At 46.2% G+C, this 17,831-nt stretch overlaps 1 protein-coding gene across 4 annotated transcripts; it reads left to right on the top strand.

Moving 5' to 3' along the window:
* Nucleotides 1-888: 888 nt before the first annotated feature.
* stard3 (StAR related lipid transfer domain containing 3) lies at nucleotides 889-16,842 on the top strand. 4 transcript variants are annotated; one of them, XM_064321895.1, is made up of 15 exons: nucleotides 889-1,024; nucleotides 2,644-2,895; nucleotides 3,509-3,586; nucleotides 4,109-4,186; nucleotides 4,325-4,378; nucleotides 6,050-6,167; nucleotides 6,763-6,864; nucleotides 7,536-7,591; nucleotides 8,187-8,279; nucleotides 8,446-8,508; nucleotides 8,634-8,729; nucleotides 11,447-11,526; nucleotides 13,136-13,240; nucleotides 15,139-15,232; nucleotides 15,638-16,842. In XM_064321895.1, the coding sequence occupies exons 2-15, from the start codon at nucleotides 2,677-2,679 to the stop codon at nucleotides 15,743-15,745; spliced, it is 1,344 nt and encodes a 447-aa protein (XP_064177965.1). In that variant the 5' UTR covers nucleotides 889-1,024; nucleotides 2,644-2,676; the 3' UTR covers nucleotides 15,746-16,842. The 4 variants fall into 4 exon arrangements, with proteins under 4 accessions (XP_064177965.1, XP_064177964.1, XP_064177966.1 ...); XM_064321894.1 differs by having other exon boundaries at nucleotides 920-1,028; XM_064321896.1 differs by lacking the exon at nucleotides 889-1,024 and adding an exon at nucleotides 1,052-1,256 and having other exon boundaries at nucleotides 2,675-2,895.
* The last annotated feature ends 989 nt before the right edge of the window (nucleotides 16,843-17,831 follow it).

Here is a 17,831-nt window from a genome sequence, read left to right as displayed (position 1 = left end):
GCAACTTTTAACTCATTTTCTTTTTTTTCCCTTTGCTTTTTTGGGTTTCTTTTCTTAAGGTGTCAAGGTGTAGTTCATTAAATCTGAGCAACTATAACACCTGGTTTACGCTCTTTATTTGTAATCCTGTTGGGCTGTAATCGTGTAATTGTGCGCGCCTGTGCGTGAGAGCGCGTGCATGTGCATGTGTATGTATTGGGGGCATGACGTGAGAGCTATCGTAACAAATGATAGCTCTTTCTTCAGGATTAAATTCAGCGTTTTTGTTGTTTGTCCGTCTTTAATTTAGCATGGTAAATACCATTCCCCTGGAACAGGAGGTACATTTTTAGAAACAGAAATTCTAAGTAGTGATGATAGATCTGGAGGTCTATTTTTATACTTGAGCCAAATGGTGCATGTGAGCAGGAATGAAAGTCATGCGCATCTGCCGAGAATTACGTTTTAGAGTATTCGGATTTCTGCCGCACGAGGGCGTACTGAAGCATAAAATAGAGCTACTGGGGGAGATTTCGCTTGGGATACTGGAAGGTGAAGTATTTCGTTTTGAAACCGATGTTTCAGAACAGTTCCGTTATCAATCAACATTAACTATCGTCTTCGTTTTGCTACAGAGACTATTTCTACTGGATGAACAAAAGAACAGTTTTTAAATTTTACATTTGTCATATATCTGTCTGTTTGGATATGTGTTCTATTTAGCTAGAAACTAACATTTGAGCCAGAAATGCCGATACACTGATTCGTCTGCCCACTGTCCGGCACCCCTAATTTTTTTATTGTATGCATGAATTGTTCCACCTCCCAGATCGCTCACTGTCTGACGGTATCTCATGTCCTCTGATTGATCAAGACACCACATCTGACACATTTAAGCGAACCATGTCTGCCTAAGTTGAATACATTGAGAAAAGCAACACATGTTTGTGATTAATAATGTCAACCAATCAGCGGTCTCGACGAAAGCGTCATTAGTTTCCTGTTTTGTTCCCGGAAGTAGCTGTGATTGTGATGCGGTGATCAGGTGAGTTTCGAAATATTTTGTAGAAATATAATGTCGAAATAACAACACACGACGCTCTTTTCCAGCTAATAACGCATGTTACGGCGGCTCGGTCGATTTTGTTTGAGAAATTAGCCAGCCAGCAGTCTCGAAAAGTTGTCAGATGTGTTTTTTGAGCTGAGTAAAACTTGACCGCTGGGAGTCACCGACTTGTCAACAGCTAGCTGGCCAAGGCACTCACACAACTACTACAGTGAGTGTAAACCTGGCTAATAATAGTAGAGCTGTGTAAATTAGGCAGTGAACAACGTTAGCTGCTGTCGTTAGCTATGCGCCGTTTTGTTAAAATAGCGTGGATCCCCGTTGCATTTAGTGTTGCAAGACTGATGGCTAACTTGCTAACTACTTAACTTACCCATGGCATTATACGTTTTTGCATTATACGGATATCTAATGTTTTAAACAAAATCTAAACCATCCCCGCTCACAAATCGTTGGCTAAGGTCCGCAGTTAATTAAGTTATAAGGTCGGTCGCTAGCTAACTAAAGTATAAGTAAGGAAGACTGGCGTTAGCAATACTAGACTACATTCGGGCAATTAGTCCCGCATTTGCCGATTGAACAAATTGTGTTGTTCGCTTGAATGTGTGGTCAATACCGTGGGCTCAGTTTGATGGTAAACTCGAGTGCTGGAATGCAGGCTGTTGTAGGTAAGCATTGGTTATTCGCTGGTGCGTGCTATCGCTTGATGGATCAGTGTCGGCGCTGGCTTTCCGTGTTAATTTGGATTGAATGTAAAGTAAATATCATTTTAAGAGATGAAGTGGACACAGGCCGCCGTAATTTGAGTTGGCACAGTACAATTTGTCCTAATACTGTAGCTTATTCTTCTGCCTAGTTGGCTTTGCAGAGGTTAGGTCAGAATAGTGTTCACTGTGTGAACTGTGTTCTTGGCTAGAAATAGCTGTACAAAATAAGTATTGTACCTTACTGAACCTGTGTTTAGCAGTTGTCTATGACCATGAAAGGCACTTTTTGTACGTCGCTTTGGATAAAAGCGTCTGCCAAATGAATGTAATGTAATGTAATGTAATCTTCCACGTAGTAATTTCCTCATACCTGCCATGTTTGCTTTACTTTTGTCCGAAATAGCGTTCTCAAGGTTGTTGAGTTGTGCTAATCCACGGAGTTGTTTACTGGAGACTCTACCCCCCACTGCTCTTTTATTATCTGATGAGCTTATATCTGAATGTTAATAATTTGAATATACAATGATAGGAATATCTGAGTGTGTTTATTTTAGATGAAGATTCACACTTCATTTCAAGATGATTGAATCTCTGTTGTGCCTGATCTAAGCTGATTATCATGATCCTCTTAATTGTAACTCCTGACCAGTAAAGGGGGGGTGGGGAGGTTGGGTGGCAGAATGCTTGGTGTGAAGTTCTGGAGTGCTTTGTAAACGAGATTGCAAATGTTTGAAGGAGACTGCTCATTCAGACTCTCTTCTTTGGGCTCACTACATGCGGTGATCACTGGCAGTTGCATTTCTGCTGTTTTTTAAATTCAACGTTTTAACGTTGGACTCTTCTCTGTCTCCCTGCCTGTCCCTCCGCTTCTCCTGGGCTGTCCCGGTCCAGGTGGAACCCCCCCCCCCATCTCTTTGTGTAGGAATGCCGAGCGGGGTGGAGTACGCCGAGTTCGGGGGGAGCCTCCCGGCCATCGCCTCCCTCAACGCCTCCTACTCGCAGGCCTCCCTGTCCCTCCCGTCGCCCTACTCTGTCTGCGCCCCCGGGGAGCGCAAGGCCATCTCCGACGTGCGCCGCACCTTCTGCCTCTTCGTCACCTTCGACCTGCTCTTCATCTCCCTGCTGTGGATCATCGAGCTCAACGTCAGTCCGCCATTTTTTTTTGGGTTTCCCCCGGTCCCTGTCTGTGGGGTTTCCATCGCTTCCCTCTCTCCGCTAGTCCGTTCCTCAGCCGTCCCTTTTCCCGCCCTTTCGCCCTTCATAAGCCGTGATTTCGGCAGTATAGCGCAATATAATAAATGATAAATTTTACAGGTTGGGAGTTTTTCAAAGAAAATCTCAGTGATAAATCTTTAAGCAGTTAGTCATCTTTGTTGTTTGAGCACAAGACTGCTTTTTTTGGGGGGGGTTTTTCTTCTTGTGCCCAAGGCGCGTAGACTGCCCGTTTCGTTATTATGGATGTGTCATGTGTTCTGCGGGTATTTCTGCGTTTCTGTCGCGTTTGAGAACCTCGCAGCGGAATGGGCAGGGCTGCAGCCAGCTTCTTTCTCGTTACGGTCTGTGCGTTTTGAGGAAGAACGCGGGCTTGAGAAGAGAAGTCCCCACTGGGAAGTGGGTTCGACCGCTGCTTCCCCCCCCCCCATTTCTCGCGCACGTCCTCTTCCCTCCTCCGCCGAGCCGGTCCGCTGCGGTCGCTCTCTTTTCGGCTTTTCGGCGGGTCACATCCTCCCTCGTTCCCTCTCTCTCTCCCTTGCAGATCTCCAGTTCCATCTGGCAGAACCTGCAGAAGGAGGTGGTCCAGTACAAATTCGAGTCGTCCTTCTTCGACATCTTCGTGAGTGGACGCGCCTTCGTGAGGTTTCTCTCGCTGCCCGAATGCCGAGAACCCGTGTCGGGAAAAGTTAAATGGGGAACAAAGAAACCAATTGTGGTCTCCTCTCAGAGAAGCATTATTTTTAATGTGGTGCTTGGAGACGTGAACTCGAGTTGCGTAAGTGCATATTCTGAGTAAGAATCAAGGTCAAGTAAGAATAAAGACACGAGTGGAAAAATTGTGCTGTTTCACCCAATAGTGTGGGAAGAAACATGACTAAACAGAATAGTTTTGTCCCATCTTTGCCAATTTGGACACAATTGATTATAACAGAAATAATCATGAAACAAGATTATTGCTATTATAATTGCTTCATGGATTAAGTTCAAAGCAAAATTAGAGAAACTGAAAAAAGCACTCAAAGGCCTAGATTGAGCACAAACGTGGAATTCAATAATAACTGAATATTTAATGACCTTTCGCTTAAGTGTGAGTTGAAAGTGTTTGGGTGTGTAATGAACTGAAAGTGGCGTTGTGTCTCAGCTCCTGGCGGCGTTCCGCTTCCTGTGCCTGCAGCTGGGCTACGCGGCTTTCCGCCTGAGGCACTGGTGGGTCATCGCGGTAAGGACACGCTCGCTCGCCCGCGCGCGGGATCACATGCTCCCGTTATCGCCTTTCCCGGAGGTTACTGGTGTTAACTGCTCCATCTTGCTCTCTCTCTCTCTGTTTTGCTTTCTCTCCGTTTTCTCTCCCTCCCAGATCACGACTCTGGTGACCAGTGCCTTCCTTGTCGCAAAAGTCATCATCTCCAACGTGAGTGAGCTGCTGCAGGATTCTTGCATTTGCTTTGTTTTCCACTGCCACACACAGTCATCTGTGCTTTGCACATGAGGTTACTCGGGCATGCAGTAACTCCCATACTCTCACATGCAGTTACTCACGTGTGCGGTTACTCAAATGTGCGGTTTCTCAAATGTGTGGTTACTCACATGTGCAGTTACTCACGCAATGCAGTAAGTCCCATACTCTCGCATGCAGTTACTCACGCGTGCAGTTCCTCAAATTTGTGGCTACTCACGCGTGCGGTTACTCAATTGTGCGGTTACTCACGCGTGCAGTTACTCAAATGTGCGGTTGCTCAGATATGCGGTTACTCTCAGATGCAGTTACTCACGCGTGCAGTTACTCAAATGTGCGGTTACTCACGTGTGCGGTTACTCACCCGTTTGGTTACTCTAATGTGTGGTTACTCACGCGTGTGTTAAATGTGCAGTACTACATTCATACGCTACATTCCCAAAGGTATGTGGACACCGAAACATCACACCCATATGTACTTGTTGAACATCTTGTTACAAAACCATAGGCATTAACATGGAGTTGGTCCCCCCTTTGCTGCTATAAGAAGGGGAGGCTTTCCACGGTAGATTTTGGAACATGGCTGTGGGGATTCGCTTCCATTCAGCCACAAGAGAAGTGGTGAGGTTGGGCACTGATGTTGGGCATAAGGCCTGGTCCACAGTCTGCTACCCAATTCATCTTAAATGTGTTTGATGGGGTAGAGGCCAGGGCTCTGTGCAGGCCTGTCAAGTTCTTCTCCACCAAACTCCGCGAACCCTTCCTTTATGGACATTGCTTTGTGCGTGAGGGCATTGTCATGCTGAAACAGGAAAGAGCCTTCCCCAAAACGGTTGTCACGAAACCACACTGTTCCCGAATACCATTTATGCTGTAGCATTAAGATTTCCCTTCACTGGAACAAAGGTACTATGCGTTTCACCAAACTCAGATTTGTCTGTCAGGGAGCCAGATAGTGAAAGCTGATTCATCACTCCAATCACGCTCTTGATAAACAGTTCTTGTGCTGATGCTGTTTCCAGAGGTAGTTTGGAACTCTGTAGTGAGTGTTGCAACCGAGGACAGATGATTTTTATCTTTATTTACACGCTTCAGCGCTCAGCGATCCCGTTCTGTGATCCTGTGTGGTCTACCGCTTTGCGGCTGAGCTGCTGCTGCTCCTGTACATTTCCACTTCACAATAACAGCGCTTACAGTTGCTCAGGGCGCTCTAGCAGGGTAGAAATTTGACAAACTGACTTGTTGAAAAGGTGGCATCCTGTGGCAGTGCCACGTTGAAAGTCGCTGAGCTCTTCAGTACGACCCGCTCTGCCAGTATTTGTCAATGGAGATTGCGTGGCTGTGTGCTTGATTTTGCTGAATAGCCAAAACCACTAAATAAAAGGGGTGTCCACGTACTTTTGGAAATGTAGTGTGCCATGCTTATACCCTCCTCCCAGTGATGAGGATTCTCTCACAGTCCATGAGCTGAAATGTTTTTCTCCAAATGGGGGAAGGGGAATAGTTTGTCATCGCCTCTAGACTTCCTTTTACTGCTCACACTTGCCCGTTTGCGCACACATCCCTCCCCCTCCCTCCTCCCTCTTTCCCTACCCTTTCTGACACGCTGCCGTCCTCCCACCGCAGCTCCTCTCCCAGAATGCCTTTGGCTACGTGCTGCCCATCACCTCCTTCGTGGTGGCCTGGCTGGAGACCTGGTTCCTGGACTTCAAAGTGCTCACCCAGGAGGCGGAGGATGAGAGGGGTGAGGGAGGAGGGGTCTGAACCCAGGGGGTGAAGGGGGGGGAGGAGGGGTTGAACCCAGGGGTGAAGGGGGTGGGGAAGAGGGGTTTGAACCCAGGTACAGTGGGGAGGAGCGGAGGGGCTGTGGGGAAGGGAGGGGGAAGGCAGGGGTGATAGATAAAGGAGAAGGGCAGGGGGATGGATAGATGGATGAAGGAGAAAAGCAGGGCAATGGATTGATGGATAAAGGGGAAAGGCAGAGGGATGGATAGATGGATAAAGCAGAAAGGCAGAGGGATGATAGATGGATAAAGAGAAGGGCAGAGGGATGGATAAAGCAGAAAGGCTGGGGGATGGATAAAGAGAAAGGTAGAGGGATGGATAGATGGATAAAGCAGAAAGGCAGAGGGATGGATAGATGGATAAAGCAGAAAGGCAGAGGGATGGATAGATGGATAAAGAGAAAGGCAGAGGGATGGATAGATGGATAAAGCAGAAATGCAGAGTGATGGATAGATGGAAAAAGCAGAAATGCAGAGTGATGGATGGATAGATAAAGAGAAGGGCAGAGGGACAGTAAGGAGGGGCGGGTGCTGAGCGGTGTGTTGTCTCCCCAGCGTACCTGGCAGCCCTGTGCGTGTCGAGTGGGCGAGGGCCCCTGCTGTACCCGCGCGCTGTGTCTGACGGACAGTTCTACTCCCCACCCGAGTCCCTGGCTGGTACTGCCACCTCTCAAACAGACACACGCACACACAAACACTCTCACCCAGACACGCACTGTCTCTCACTCACTCTCTCTTACTGTGCCTACACGCGCGCTCGTACATACACACACGCGCGCACTCACGCAGATACGCACACATTTGCATACAGGCACACACGCACACACACACGCGCACACACACACACATACACAAAAATACATACGCTCACTCACATACACACACATTCGCACACAGGCACTCACGCACACGCACGCACACACACACACATACACACAGACGCGCACTCACGCACATACACACACGCGCACACACACACACACAAAAATACATACGCTCACGCATACATATTCACACACACACACACACACACTCAGGCACACAGACACTCACACCAAACAAACAACCAACCAACCAACCAACCGCACTCACCACCGTCCAATACGCTAACTGACATGTTGCGGTTTGCATTTGCCAATGAATTTTACCGACAGTAGATGTTCTCGGGGCAACTATTGTTTGGCTGCCTATGTGAACTAGCATCTTCTAATGCGCCGCAGCTGCCCCTGTTTAATGCAGCTTTAGATGAAGCCCTTATGACCGCTCCCCTGTCCGCGCACCGGCTGGTCAGTTGTTGGCGGGTGATACGTGGGCTCTGTCGCCGACAGGTTCAGACGAGGAGCTGGACGAGGAAGGACTGGGCCGCAGAGCCGTCACCGCTCAGGTGAGTCGCAGCCTGCGCCGCGCGCCCATTGGAGCTCGCGCCTGGCCCGTTAACCTCGTCCAATCGGACGGCGAGACCGCTCCGCGGGCGAACGGGCGTTCGTACCGGCACTTCGTCGCGGCGAGCTGCGAGCGTGTGTAGCTGATAGTGCAGCGAGACGGTGGACACCGAGAGTGTGCGTTTGCCGCTCGGTGCGTTTGCATGTCAGCTGGCTCAAGCATCTCAGGCGCGCGTGAAAGAAATGTGCGCTGAAGAAGCGCTGGCATTATCACGCTTGTGATCTCCAGGGACGCTGCTGCGCCTGTTGCATCACAAGACCTCGTGATGTTATTGCTAGGTCATCGGCTTATTCAGCAGACCCTCGAATGCTGTTCTTCAGTTTTTTTTTTCGTTTTTTTTTTCCTTCGACGAAAGAAAATAAATTTCTCAGCCAGGCGTCGAAGGCGACACATTCCAGTAGTTTGTTTAGGTTCTGTGGACCTTTTGAAAGCCGAGTGCTTTCCTTTAGAGTGTAAATGTGTAGCTTGTGGTAACAGGGTGTTCAGTGAAGTCCTCCTCCCTCCCTTAACCCACTGCCCCCCCTCCCCCCCCCCAGGAAAAAGAGTATGTGCGTCAGGGCCGGGAGGCCATGGCTGTGGTGGAACAGATACTGGCTCAGGAGGAGAACTGGAAGTTTGAGAAGAACAATGTGAGTGTGCTGTTGGGCAGCGAGTGCCGTCACATGTTTAACGCCCTCAAAGCGAGGCTTACTACTTTGTGAAATAGAAGTGTGCTCAAATCTTTTTGCTCACGTACTTGTGAAATGTTCTTATTTCCATGGGAATGTGTATGACGGCTGTCGCATTCGTGGACAGGAGCTGGGTGATTCCGTGTACACCCTTGAGATCCCTTTCCATGGCAAGACCTTCATCCTGAAGGTACTATATCCTGTTGTATCACGGGACATGTAGTTCTCTTATTTCTGTCCACTCTCTGTATTTCTGCCTATGAGAGCACTTTTGAGCTGGATGTGTTTCCTGACTGACATGTGTATGTCTCCCAGGCCTTCATGCAGTGCCCAGCTGAGCTTGTGTACCAAGAGGTCATTCTGCAGCCTGAGAAGATGGTCCAATGGAACAGAACCATCTCGGGTTGCCAGGTGTGTTTGCGCTCTACATACTTCCATCCCCCTCTCCTTAGCAGTGTAGTTTAGAGCTGCGTCTTTATTTTTAATCATTGCGATATGAATTTCCACAATAAAGGGCTGCGATATCAGAATTTAGCATATTGGTACAAGCCATGTTAATCTCAATCCGCAATGCGCTCTTCTTTTTCTTGGCAATGCAATCCGTACAGCCTAATTTATACAAAACTGATGCATTGTCAACTGAAAACGTGTCGACCGAAACTTGTCGTGCACCTCTAGAAGTTTAAAAACGATCAGGATAAAAACGAAAGTACAGTATGTGCGATGCTGGGATGGATGCACTTATGCAAGTCACTCAACTGGTTGGCCGACATCGTAAAATATTTGAAATGTGTGAACGTCTTCATCCCATCCAGCTTTTCATGCGTCTGCTTAACCAGAACATATTTGCCCTGACTTCCGCTCGTTTGCTTTATGGGACAGACGCACAACCTTTTTTTAACAAAAGTAGAATTAAAACTTATTCCTCCTCTAAAATTTCAGTCATTTCACTGGGAGCCTGCATTTTTTCCACAAATGTAAACGAATGTCAGGAGTTTGGGGCCTCGTTACCATAGAGATAACCAAACCGACCCTGCAGGCATTTGCTGAAGTGTACACACTACGTGGCCGAGGGCGGCAGTGTAGTATAATGGACAAGAAACTGGTCTTGTAACCTAAAGGTTGTAGGTTTCGTTCCCGGATAGGACACTGCTATACCCTTGGGCAAGGTACTTAGCCTGCATTGCTTCAACATATATCCAACTGTATAAATGGATGCAGTGTAAATGATATGTGAAAATATTGAGTAAGTCGCTTTGGATAAGAGCGTCTGCTAAATGCCTATAATGTGATGTACTTGGCCAAGGATATGGTGCCAATTTATACTGTTGGCAAAGAAGGCTTTGTGAGCCTTTTATAGAAGTTACTGTACATAAAGTTGCACTCCCTGAAATGTATGATTAATCCCAGAGATTGCATAAAATTGAACCTGAATTGAATTCTTTTGCTTCTATGACGGATCTTTGTAGTAGTTTGTTTAAAGAGAGATTATTATTATTATTATTGCGATAAGAACCAAAAGAAGGTTGCACTCAAAGTGGCAGTCAAATACATATATATGTAATTCTATACTCCTGGGCCAATGCGATTTGTAGTTCAGCTCTACTCGATCACTGAACCAGTCTCCGCAGGTCCAAGCATAGCACGGACCATCATCAGGGTTCGTACGGTCATGAAAAACCTGGAAAAGTCATTGAAATTTAAAATGCAATTTCCAGGCCCTGGAAAAGTTATGGAAAATAATATTTTTTGAAAAGTAATGGAAACACAGGTAAAGTTGCATCAAATATAATTACTAATTAATCCAATCATAAAAATAGTATGTATAGTAATAAAACGTAAATTGGCACGTAACCTTCGCGGTATTTTGGTGGTGTGAGAAGTTAATTCGGTCTGGCTCAGTCTGTTTACAGGCACGCCCAACAGGCGCGCTTCTGCTAATGTAACAGTTAGTTAACGTAGGCCCTACTGTGCCGACAATATGCCAGGGAAGTGCAGCTTCAATAATATATCAGGGCTCGAAATTAACTTTTTTACTTCGTAGCACTGGTGCTCCCAACTTCAAAAAGTTAGGAGCACCCACCAAAATGTAAGGAGCACCAACAATATATGCAATAGATTTTTTTAACGACAATATAACAGTACGGTTTACAAGTAACAGCTAAACTGTCAGCCCTAGAATGTGTCGACTCTTCAAGGAATTGCGTGTTATGCATTCAAACGACAAAGCGCTTCTCGTCACATTAATACCGCTAATTAAATCAACCGCTACTAAACTGCATCGGAGAAATTACCTGTTTCAACCGGGTCGCTACACAAAACACTGCGTTAACGTTTCAAAAAAATGCCGTAATTCGCTTCAACTTTTCAGCTTTCGATAATGCTATTAAATGGAACATAAACTTTTGTCTTCAGGTAACATTCGTTAACGCGTTAAGCTCTCTGTGTCGCGTGACAGTGGAGTGCAGCGAAAGGAAGTGATTGAAGGCTAATATTAACCAATTTAAAATCAGCATTAAAGGTAAGAATGTCAAGCTCACGATTGGTTACAAGGGTCACCGTCAGCTCACAAGGGACATACTGAGTGTACTAACTAGCGAATGTACAGAGAAAGACGTTCGACTGGAAAAAGAAAAAAAAAAGGTCGCACCAGAACAATTATTTGCACTCGCACAAATGCTCCCAATTATATTTCGAGGTCGCACAGATTAAATTTCGGGAGCATATGCGACCAAAATGGTCGCAATTTCGAGCCCTGTTTGAGACATTGACAAAAATGTTAAACTATTCGAATTAAAATATGAGAGAATGTATCTAAGTGTGTCTGTCTGGTGTTTATTTGTTTTAGAGAGGCACCATATGTTTCAGACACAGACCTAATTTTACTTAGTGTTACAATAAATAATTTTAAATCTTCCTGCTGAGATAAAGTCATTTGTTTTGGTCATGGAAATTCAGTTAAAGGTTGTGGAGAAGTCATGGAAAAGTCATTAAAAATCATTGGTAAAAAAAAAGTGCATGAACCCTGATCATGCACCGAGTCCTTCGTACAGGATCGCTCTGCGGGTTTGCGTTTCTCCAGATTCGGCTGATTTCTCTGTGTAAAGCCCTTTCCCTCCGCCCCTCAGATCCTGCAGCGGGTGGATGACAACACGCTGGTGTCGTACGACGTCTCCTCGGGCGCTGCGGGCGGCGTGGTTTCGCCCAGGTAACCTCTCGTCCGGGCCGGGTCAGACGTCGAATTTCCGCTAGGTGCATTCCGGCGACGTCGAGAGTCAGTAGCTCCTCTCTCCCCTCATAAAGTGCACACTAGTGTCCTGACAGGGCTGTGCAAGCAAGTATAAACCATCACTCGCACGCTACTTGGTTAGTGAGGAAGATTGCTGAAAACTTCGATTGGTTTTAAGCACTGAATTGATTATCAGACCTGCGATTCTTCTTATCGGTGTGCGATAAAGGCCCGATTTGTGACCATCACAATCGCACCCTGAAGAAGGCCACCCAGTTGAAACTTGTTTGAGGGACCTGTTTAACCGGTTCCTTTATAAAAAACAAAAACAATGTGTAATTATGTGATGTGAAACTTGGCCTTTGTCTTGTTGATTAATGGGAGTGGCAACTATTCTCCACTTACCTTTCACTTTAAAATTCCTTTTGCATACAGTGCTATTGCGCGTATTGCCCTGTTATTATGCGTGTATAATTCATTGCAATGGATGGTACGTAATGTTTTAGGGAATCGAGGATGTATTATGCTGTACTTTGCTACATTTATACATTGATCTCAATGCTCCGCCATTGTGGAGTATTCCAGCTGGCTGTACGTCTTTACTTCAGCTGATCTGTCTGCACGATCCAGAGCGACGTTTGTTTTGAAAACCACTTAAATTGGCACTTCCGCATGTCAAAGTGTCACTGGTGACAAAGCTGAGAATTCCCTTGCAGCGAGGGAAATGTAATTCATTACTCTGGAGTAATGAAAAGCAGCAAATATGGAATCCTTTTTCCAGTACATTTGTCCTGCTTTCAAGTTTTTTGGGGCAGCACAGTACAAAAAAGATTTTTGCTGGAGTTAGCAGTTAGTTGGTAGTTAGTAGGTAGTTAGTTGATGGCTAATTCCCCAAACTCAAGCGAGCTTGCCTGCTTCCACACAACTCGTCTTGGTTACATGGGGGTAGCGGTACATTACATCACATTTATTTGGCGGGCGCTTTTATCCAAAGCGACGTACAGTAAGTGCAGACCGAAGGTCACTGCAAGAACTACGAAACACAGGTTCGATAAGGTATAATGCTCATTATGTAACAGTTATTCATTGCCATGTACGCAGTAAGTCCAGTTCTCACAGTTAGCACAGGCTAGGTCAGAGAGTAATGTTAGTCAAACTAGTAGACATGACAGGGAGTTACAACATTAAGATATGTTGGGCAGCAGTGTAGTATAATGGGTGAGGGAGCTGGTCTTGTAACCTAAAGTTCTCTGATTCCAATCCCATTGCATTGCTTCAGCATATATCCAGCTGTATAAATGGATGCAGTGTAAATGCTGTGTAAGAAGTTGTGTAAGTTGCTCTGGATAAGAGCGTCTGCTAAATGACTGTAATGTAATGTAAAGATATCATATCAGAAAGATCGCTGATAGGGCCAGGGCCTACCCCGGGCCGTCGTATGCCTGGCGGTAGTGTGCGCGTGACAGAGAATCTGGCTACGCCGCGGCGTACGGTCATTCAGGTGAACATTCACAGGAACACCGCAATGCTAACGGACGGCTAGCACAAACACCTCTCTCCTCCCCCCACCCCCACTCCCGTCGTTCAGGGACTTTGTGAACGTGAGGCGGGTGGAGCGCCGGAGGGACTGCTACGTTTCCGCGGGGATGGCCACCTGCCACGAAGCCAAGCCCCCGCACAGCCGCTGCGTCAGGTGAGCCTCGCGCCGCGCGCCTCCGCCGGCGGGAAAGTGAATGCGGTCGCGCGGCTTCGGATCGAGCCTTCGTAAGTCATCTTGACGCGGAGGTATTGCGCAAATTTGAAGTATGCTAGTAGTGTGCTACGCGCGCTATATTTAGCCGCTGCAATTCAGGTTCTGCGTCTGTTTGGCTCAGTGAAGTGTTTTGTGCCAAGTTAAACCACCTCCAGACGTTTCACCTCGAGGATTCATTTATCTCACAGTTTAAACTCGTACTCTTGATTCAAACAGAAACAGTTTGATTGGTACTGATTAAAGTCAAACTGGGTTGTAGAAAGTATTAGGGGACTTAAAACTAGCTTAAAATTGACTTTATATTAACAGTTAATTCATGTTGATGTCAGTGTCCCTCTGTGACTCCACCTCCTCAACACCACAGAATGCCTCCATTTCCTAGCTTATCCATGACTGAAAAATGTCTGTAGAAGTGACTTAGTCTGTATCAAAGTTTTTCAGTTGTCATAGTGCAGATTTTTTAAATTAATGTAGATTGGCACAATAATACATTTAAAGAGCTATTCCCCCCAAAAATCAAAATTGATTGATAATTTTCTACGTCAAGTCTTCTTGATCCATCCAGATGTGTGTTTTTTGCATTACAATGAGAGCTGTTGGCCATACGGAATTCAATGGTCAAAAACGCTGCACAATCAAACTATGCAAAACTCACCATATAGGCTTCAGTCCAACCCATTTTGCTACGTAATACCATAATGATCATTTAATATGAAATAATAATAATTTAAAAGATGTTTTCCAAATGCAACCTTTTTTGTGACATAGCTGCTTTGTACAGTTCTGCAGTGATTTACTCTCTTTCCCAGAATGCACTCTGAGACCTTTCACATGCAGCTTTAACGTGCCGTTCACGGGCAGCCGATCGACCAGTGGGAGAGCTATGAAATGCAGACCCCTAATGGACTAAACCCTCCCATACCCCGGGCGACCCAATCGGCAATTGCGCATCGCCCTATGGAGCTATCGGCCACGGTCTGCACTGGCACAGGCCAGATTTGAATCGAGACCGTTTGGGGCTCGTCCGTGCACTGCAGCGTGGTGCCTTAACCGAAACTGCCACCCAGCAGCCCCTGCCAGAGGCACTCCAGAGGAACCGAAGCTCCACCGTGCTCACTGGCCATCTAAGACTAAACTGCATGCGGTGATTCTGTTCAGCTGAGAAATCTAAAGAGGTCCTGGTAGATAGGCATCCATCGGGGAAGCGAATGGTTTGATATCACGATATCGAGTGCAAAATAATCCGCTCCTTTGTAAGCTCCTGATCACGAAAGGGACAGTCAGTTCACACGTTCCCATGGAAACGAGGACACTTGAGTACACGAGCAACAAAAAAAAATTTTGGGCGCACTCATATTTCACAGAATAATAGCTCTCGCAGTGACAGGAAAAGTGCTGTGTCGTGTTATACGCACTCACGCACCACACTTGCGTTGTCCCTCTCAACCATCCAGTTTTCCTCTTCAGCCAGTATCTGTTCCACCACAGACATTGCCACCGAGCCCGGCCCTGATTCTGAAGTTCATTACTCACTGCATTACCTTCAAATTTTGCTAACATTGTCATTGGCAGTTCTGTCAAACAAGAGTAACTTCCAAAGACATTGCGTAGTCTATGAAGATTATTTGCATTTAGTCATTGATTTAAACATAGTTTTGAACTGCATTTTTGTTGCCCATTGGATTCCATGTTTTTTTTCTGATCTCAGGGCACATGTTGAATCTGTAGGAATGAATAAATAACACTCAATATAAGTATTCAATTATGAAGTGTTGATTTTTGGCTGGAATGTCACCTCAAGGTCTTGTATAATGTTCTTGTGGTCCATTCCGATCCAGAGGAGAGAACGGTCCCGGAGGCTTCGTGGTGCTCAAGTCCAACAGTAACCCGTCTGTGTGCACCTTCGTCTGGATCCTCAACACAGATCTCAAGGTAGAACAGTCTGCTTTTCTGAACTTGGCTCGATCTCACTGCTGTCCACACCTCTCTGCACATACACACATGTAGTTCATTATGTTCCTACCATGGGTGTTTCAATAAGTTTTATGAACACTGAGGTCAGTATTCACAAAGCCTGTTGAAGTGGGGAGTCCTGTTCTGGAGTCAGCGGCGGTCTGTTAATTTGAATGAGGTGACGAAGACGAGTGTTCCTGGTTACTGACCCCAGATCAGGGCTCCTGCTCTGGGAGAGTTTAGCGAATGTGGGTCTGAATTTTTTATTACACATTTTTTTTGCCGCAGCACCTTGTTCTTGGTTTGTCCATTCGATGACTCAACCGTTTTGGTGAGAAAACGAGTTTAATCCCTTTCTGTCCTCCGCTCTCTCTCCTCCGCCAGGGCCGACTACCGCGGTACCTCATCCACCAGAGCCTGGCGGCCACCATGTTTGAGTTCGTCTCCCACCTGCGCCAGAGGATCAGCGACCTGCGCCCGTCTCTGCGGTAGAGAGCGCGCGGTCCGCTCTGCTCACGGGCGCACAGCGCCCCTCCCTGGACGGGAGGAGAAACTACGACGCCCGGAACTTTTGGTGCGGTTATATAGAAAAGTGCTAGGGACCTTGAAGAAGTGCTAGGGACCTTAAACTTGAACTCGAACTCAACCTCACCTGCCCCCCCCAAACAGATTAAGCTGGACTTTTATCTGTCAGTCTACACATGAATAATTGAAATCTCAAAAGAAGGATGAAACTGAGGAGCTTTCCAGGGGCTCGTGCTCGAGCACACACATGGTTTCCCCGCAGCCTGTGCCATATTTTTTTCCCCCTCGCTGTCGACCCTTAATGTGGTGAGAAGGGCGGTCTTCTCCCCTCCGATACGAGCCTTTCTGTGCGTATGAATGTTACACACGCGGACGCTCGCTAGCCCTGGACCTGGACTCAGTAATGTTAGGAATGATGGCCGATACCGGCTCAGACTAGACTGAATGCCCAGTCGATTTGTTTATATCGCCGTGCGGCGAAACGCAACTAATGAAGACTTCGCCGGCGCCCGGCTTGCTCTAACCCTGCATGTTACCGAGCGACCGGCGGCCATTTTCTCTCGTCTTAACGCGGCCCTGCCTGCTCGTCCGACTGCTCGCCTCCATCGCTGACCGACGCTATGCATGAACAGTAGAGTACACTAATCCTTGCACATACGCCCCCCCCCCCCCCGCCCCCCCTCGACAGCTCACTGTGATGGAGGAGGCGGTCGACGCAGGTGGGGGTGGAGCCTTAATCTGTGAACCAACATTGCCTGACGGTAGCTTTTTTATTTCCTAATATCATTTTGCTTCTGTTTCTTTTTTTTTTTGTTGTTGCCAAAATCATGTGTTGCATTCATTGCTTAATTGTTTGTACATTTGTTCTATTTTTACAGTGATTTGAGTCACTTTGAATAATGCACATAGCTCACGTGGGGGTAATGGAGTGTAAGGCACATTTTGGTTTTTTTTGTTCTTCTTAGTTTTTTTGCATTGTTGTATTTTATTTGAGCCCATGCCAGCCCCATAAGGTTTTAAAGGGCCTAAAATGAAATGAATAATAAAAGTCTGTCAGATTACTATTTCACGTGACTGTCGTTTCTGTTGGCTCGGTTATGTAATAGGGCGATGTTTACCTCTTGGGTGCTGTGTTCATAAGCAGTTCCTGAAACTCTTCGATCGCTCTGCTGTCCCTGTTTTACAAACCTCCTAGTAATTTCAGCATTGGAAGAGCTAGTCTTCATTTCAAATGTCATCTAAGGATTTGGACATCCATTGTGGAGATTTAATCTAGTATGCGTTATCAATTGATAGTTTTTTCCACATAAATTTGCTTGATATAAAAGGACAAATTGGCATCTTTTGCATATTCAAGACATTATGCATTCTTGCAGTGGGTCGAATATAGGACAATGGAAACAATCAATTGAATGTTATTGGATCACAAATTTACACTCCAACCAATGTTCTGATGTTCACTCACTTTATTAGGTACACCTTGCTTGTACAGGGTTGGTCTTCTGCTGCTGTAGCCCATCTGCTTCAAGGTTCGATATGTTGTGCATTCAGAGATGCTCTTCTGCATACCTCGGTTGTAACGAGTGGTTATTTGAGTTACTGTTGCCTTTCTATCAGCTCGAACCAGTCTGGCCATTCTCCTCTGACCTCTGCCATAAACAAGGCATTTTCGCCCAGAGAACTGGATATTTTCTCTTTTTCGGACCATTCTCTGTAAACCCTAGGGATGGTTGTGTGTGAAAATCCCAGTAGATCAGCAGTTTCTGAAATACTCAAACCAGCCCGTCTAGCACCAACAACCATGCCACATTCAAAGTCACTTAAATCACCTTTCTTCCCCATTCTGATGCTTGGTTTGAACTTCAGCAGACCATCTTGATCATGTCTACATGCAGTTGAACAGGTGTACCTAATAAAGTGGCCAGTGAGTGTATAATGAGAAATATAGGATGATTCTGAATTGTTTTGTAGTTTTGTACTACTCTAATACTTTAACAGTTCATATCCTTCAGTCAACTCAGTTTATCACCATGGGTTGTATCTCTTTTGTGAA

The sequence above is a fragment of the Anguilla rostrata genome, chromosome 2, assembly GCF_018555375.3.
Source record: "Anguilla rostrata isolate EN2019 chromosome 2, ASM1855537v3, whole genome shotgun sequence".
Classification (NCBI taxonomy): Eukaryota; Metazoa; Chordata; class Actinopteri; order Anguilliformes; family Anguillidae; genus Anguilla; species Anguilla rostrata.
This window is presented reverse-complemented; position numbering and strand designations above follow the sequence as displayed.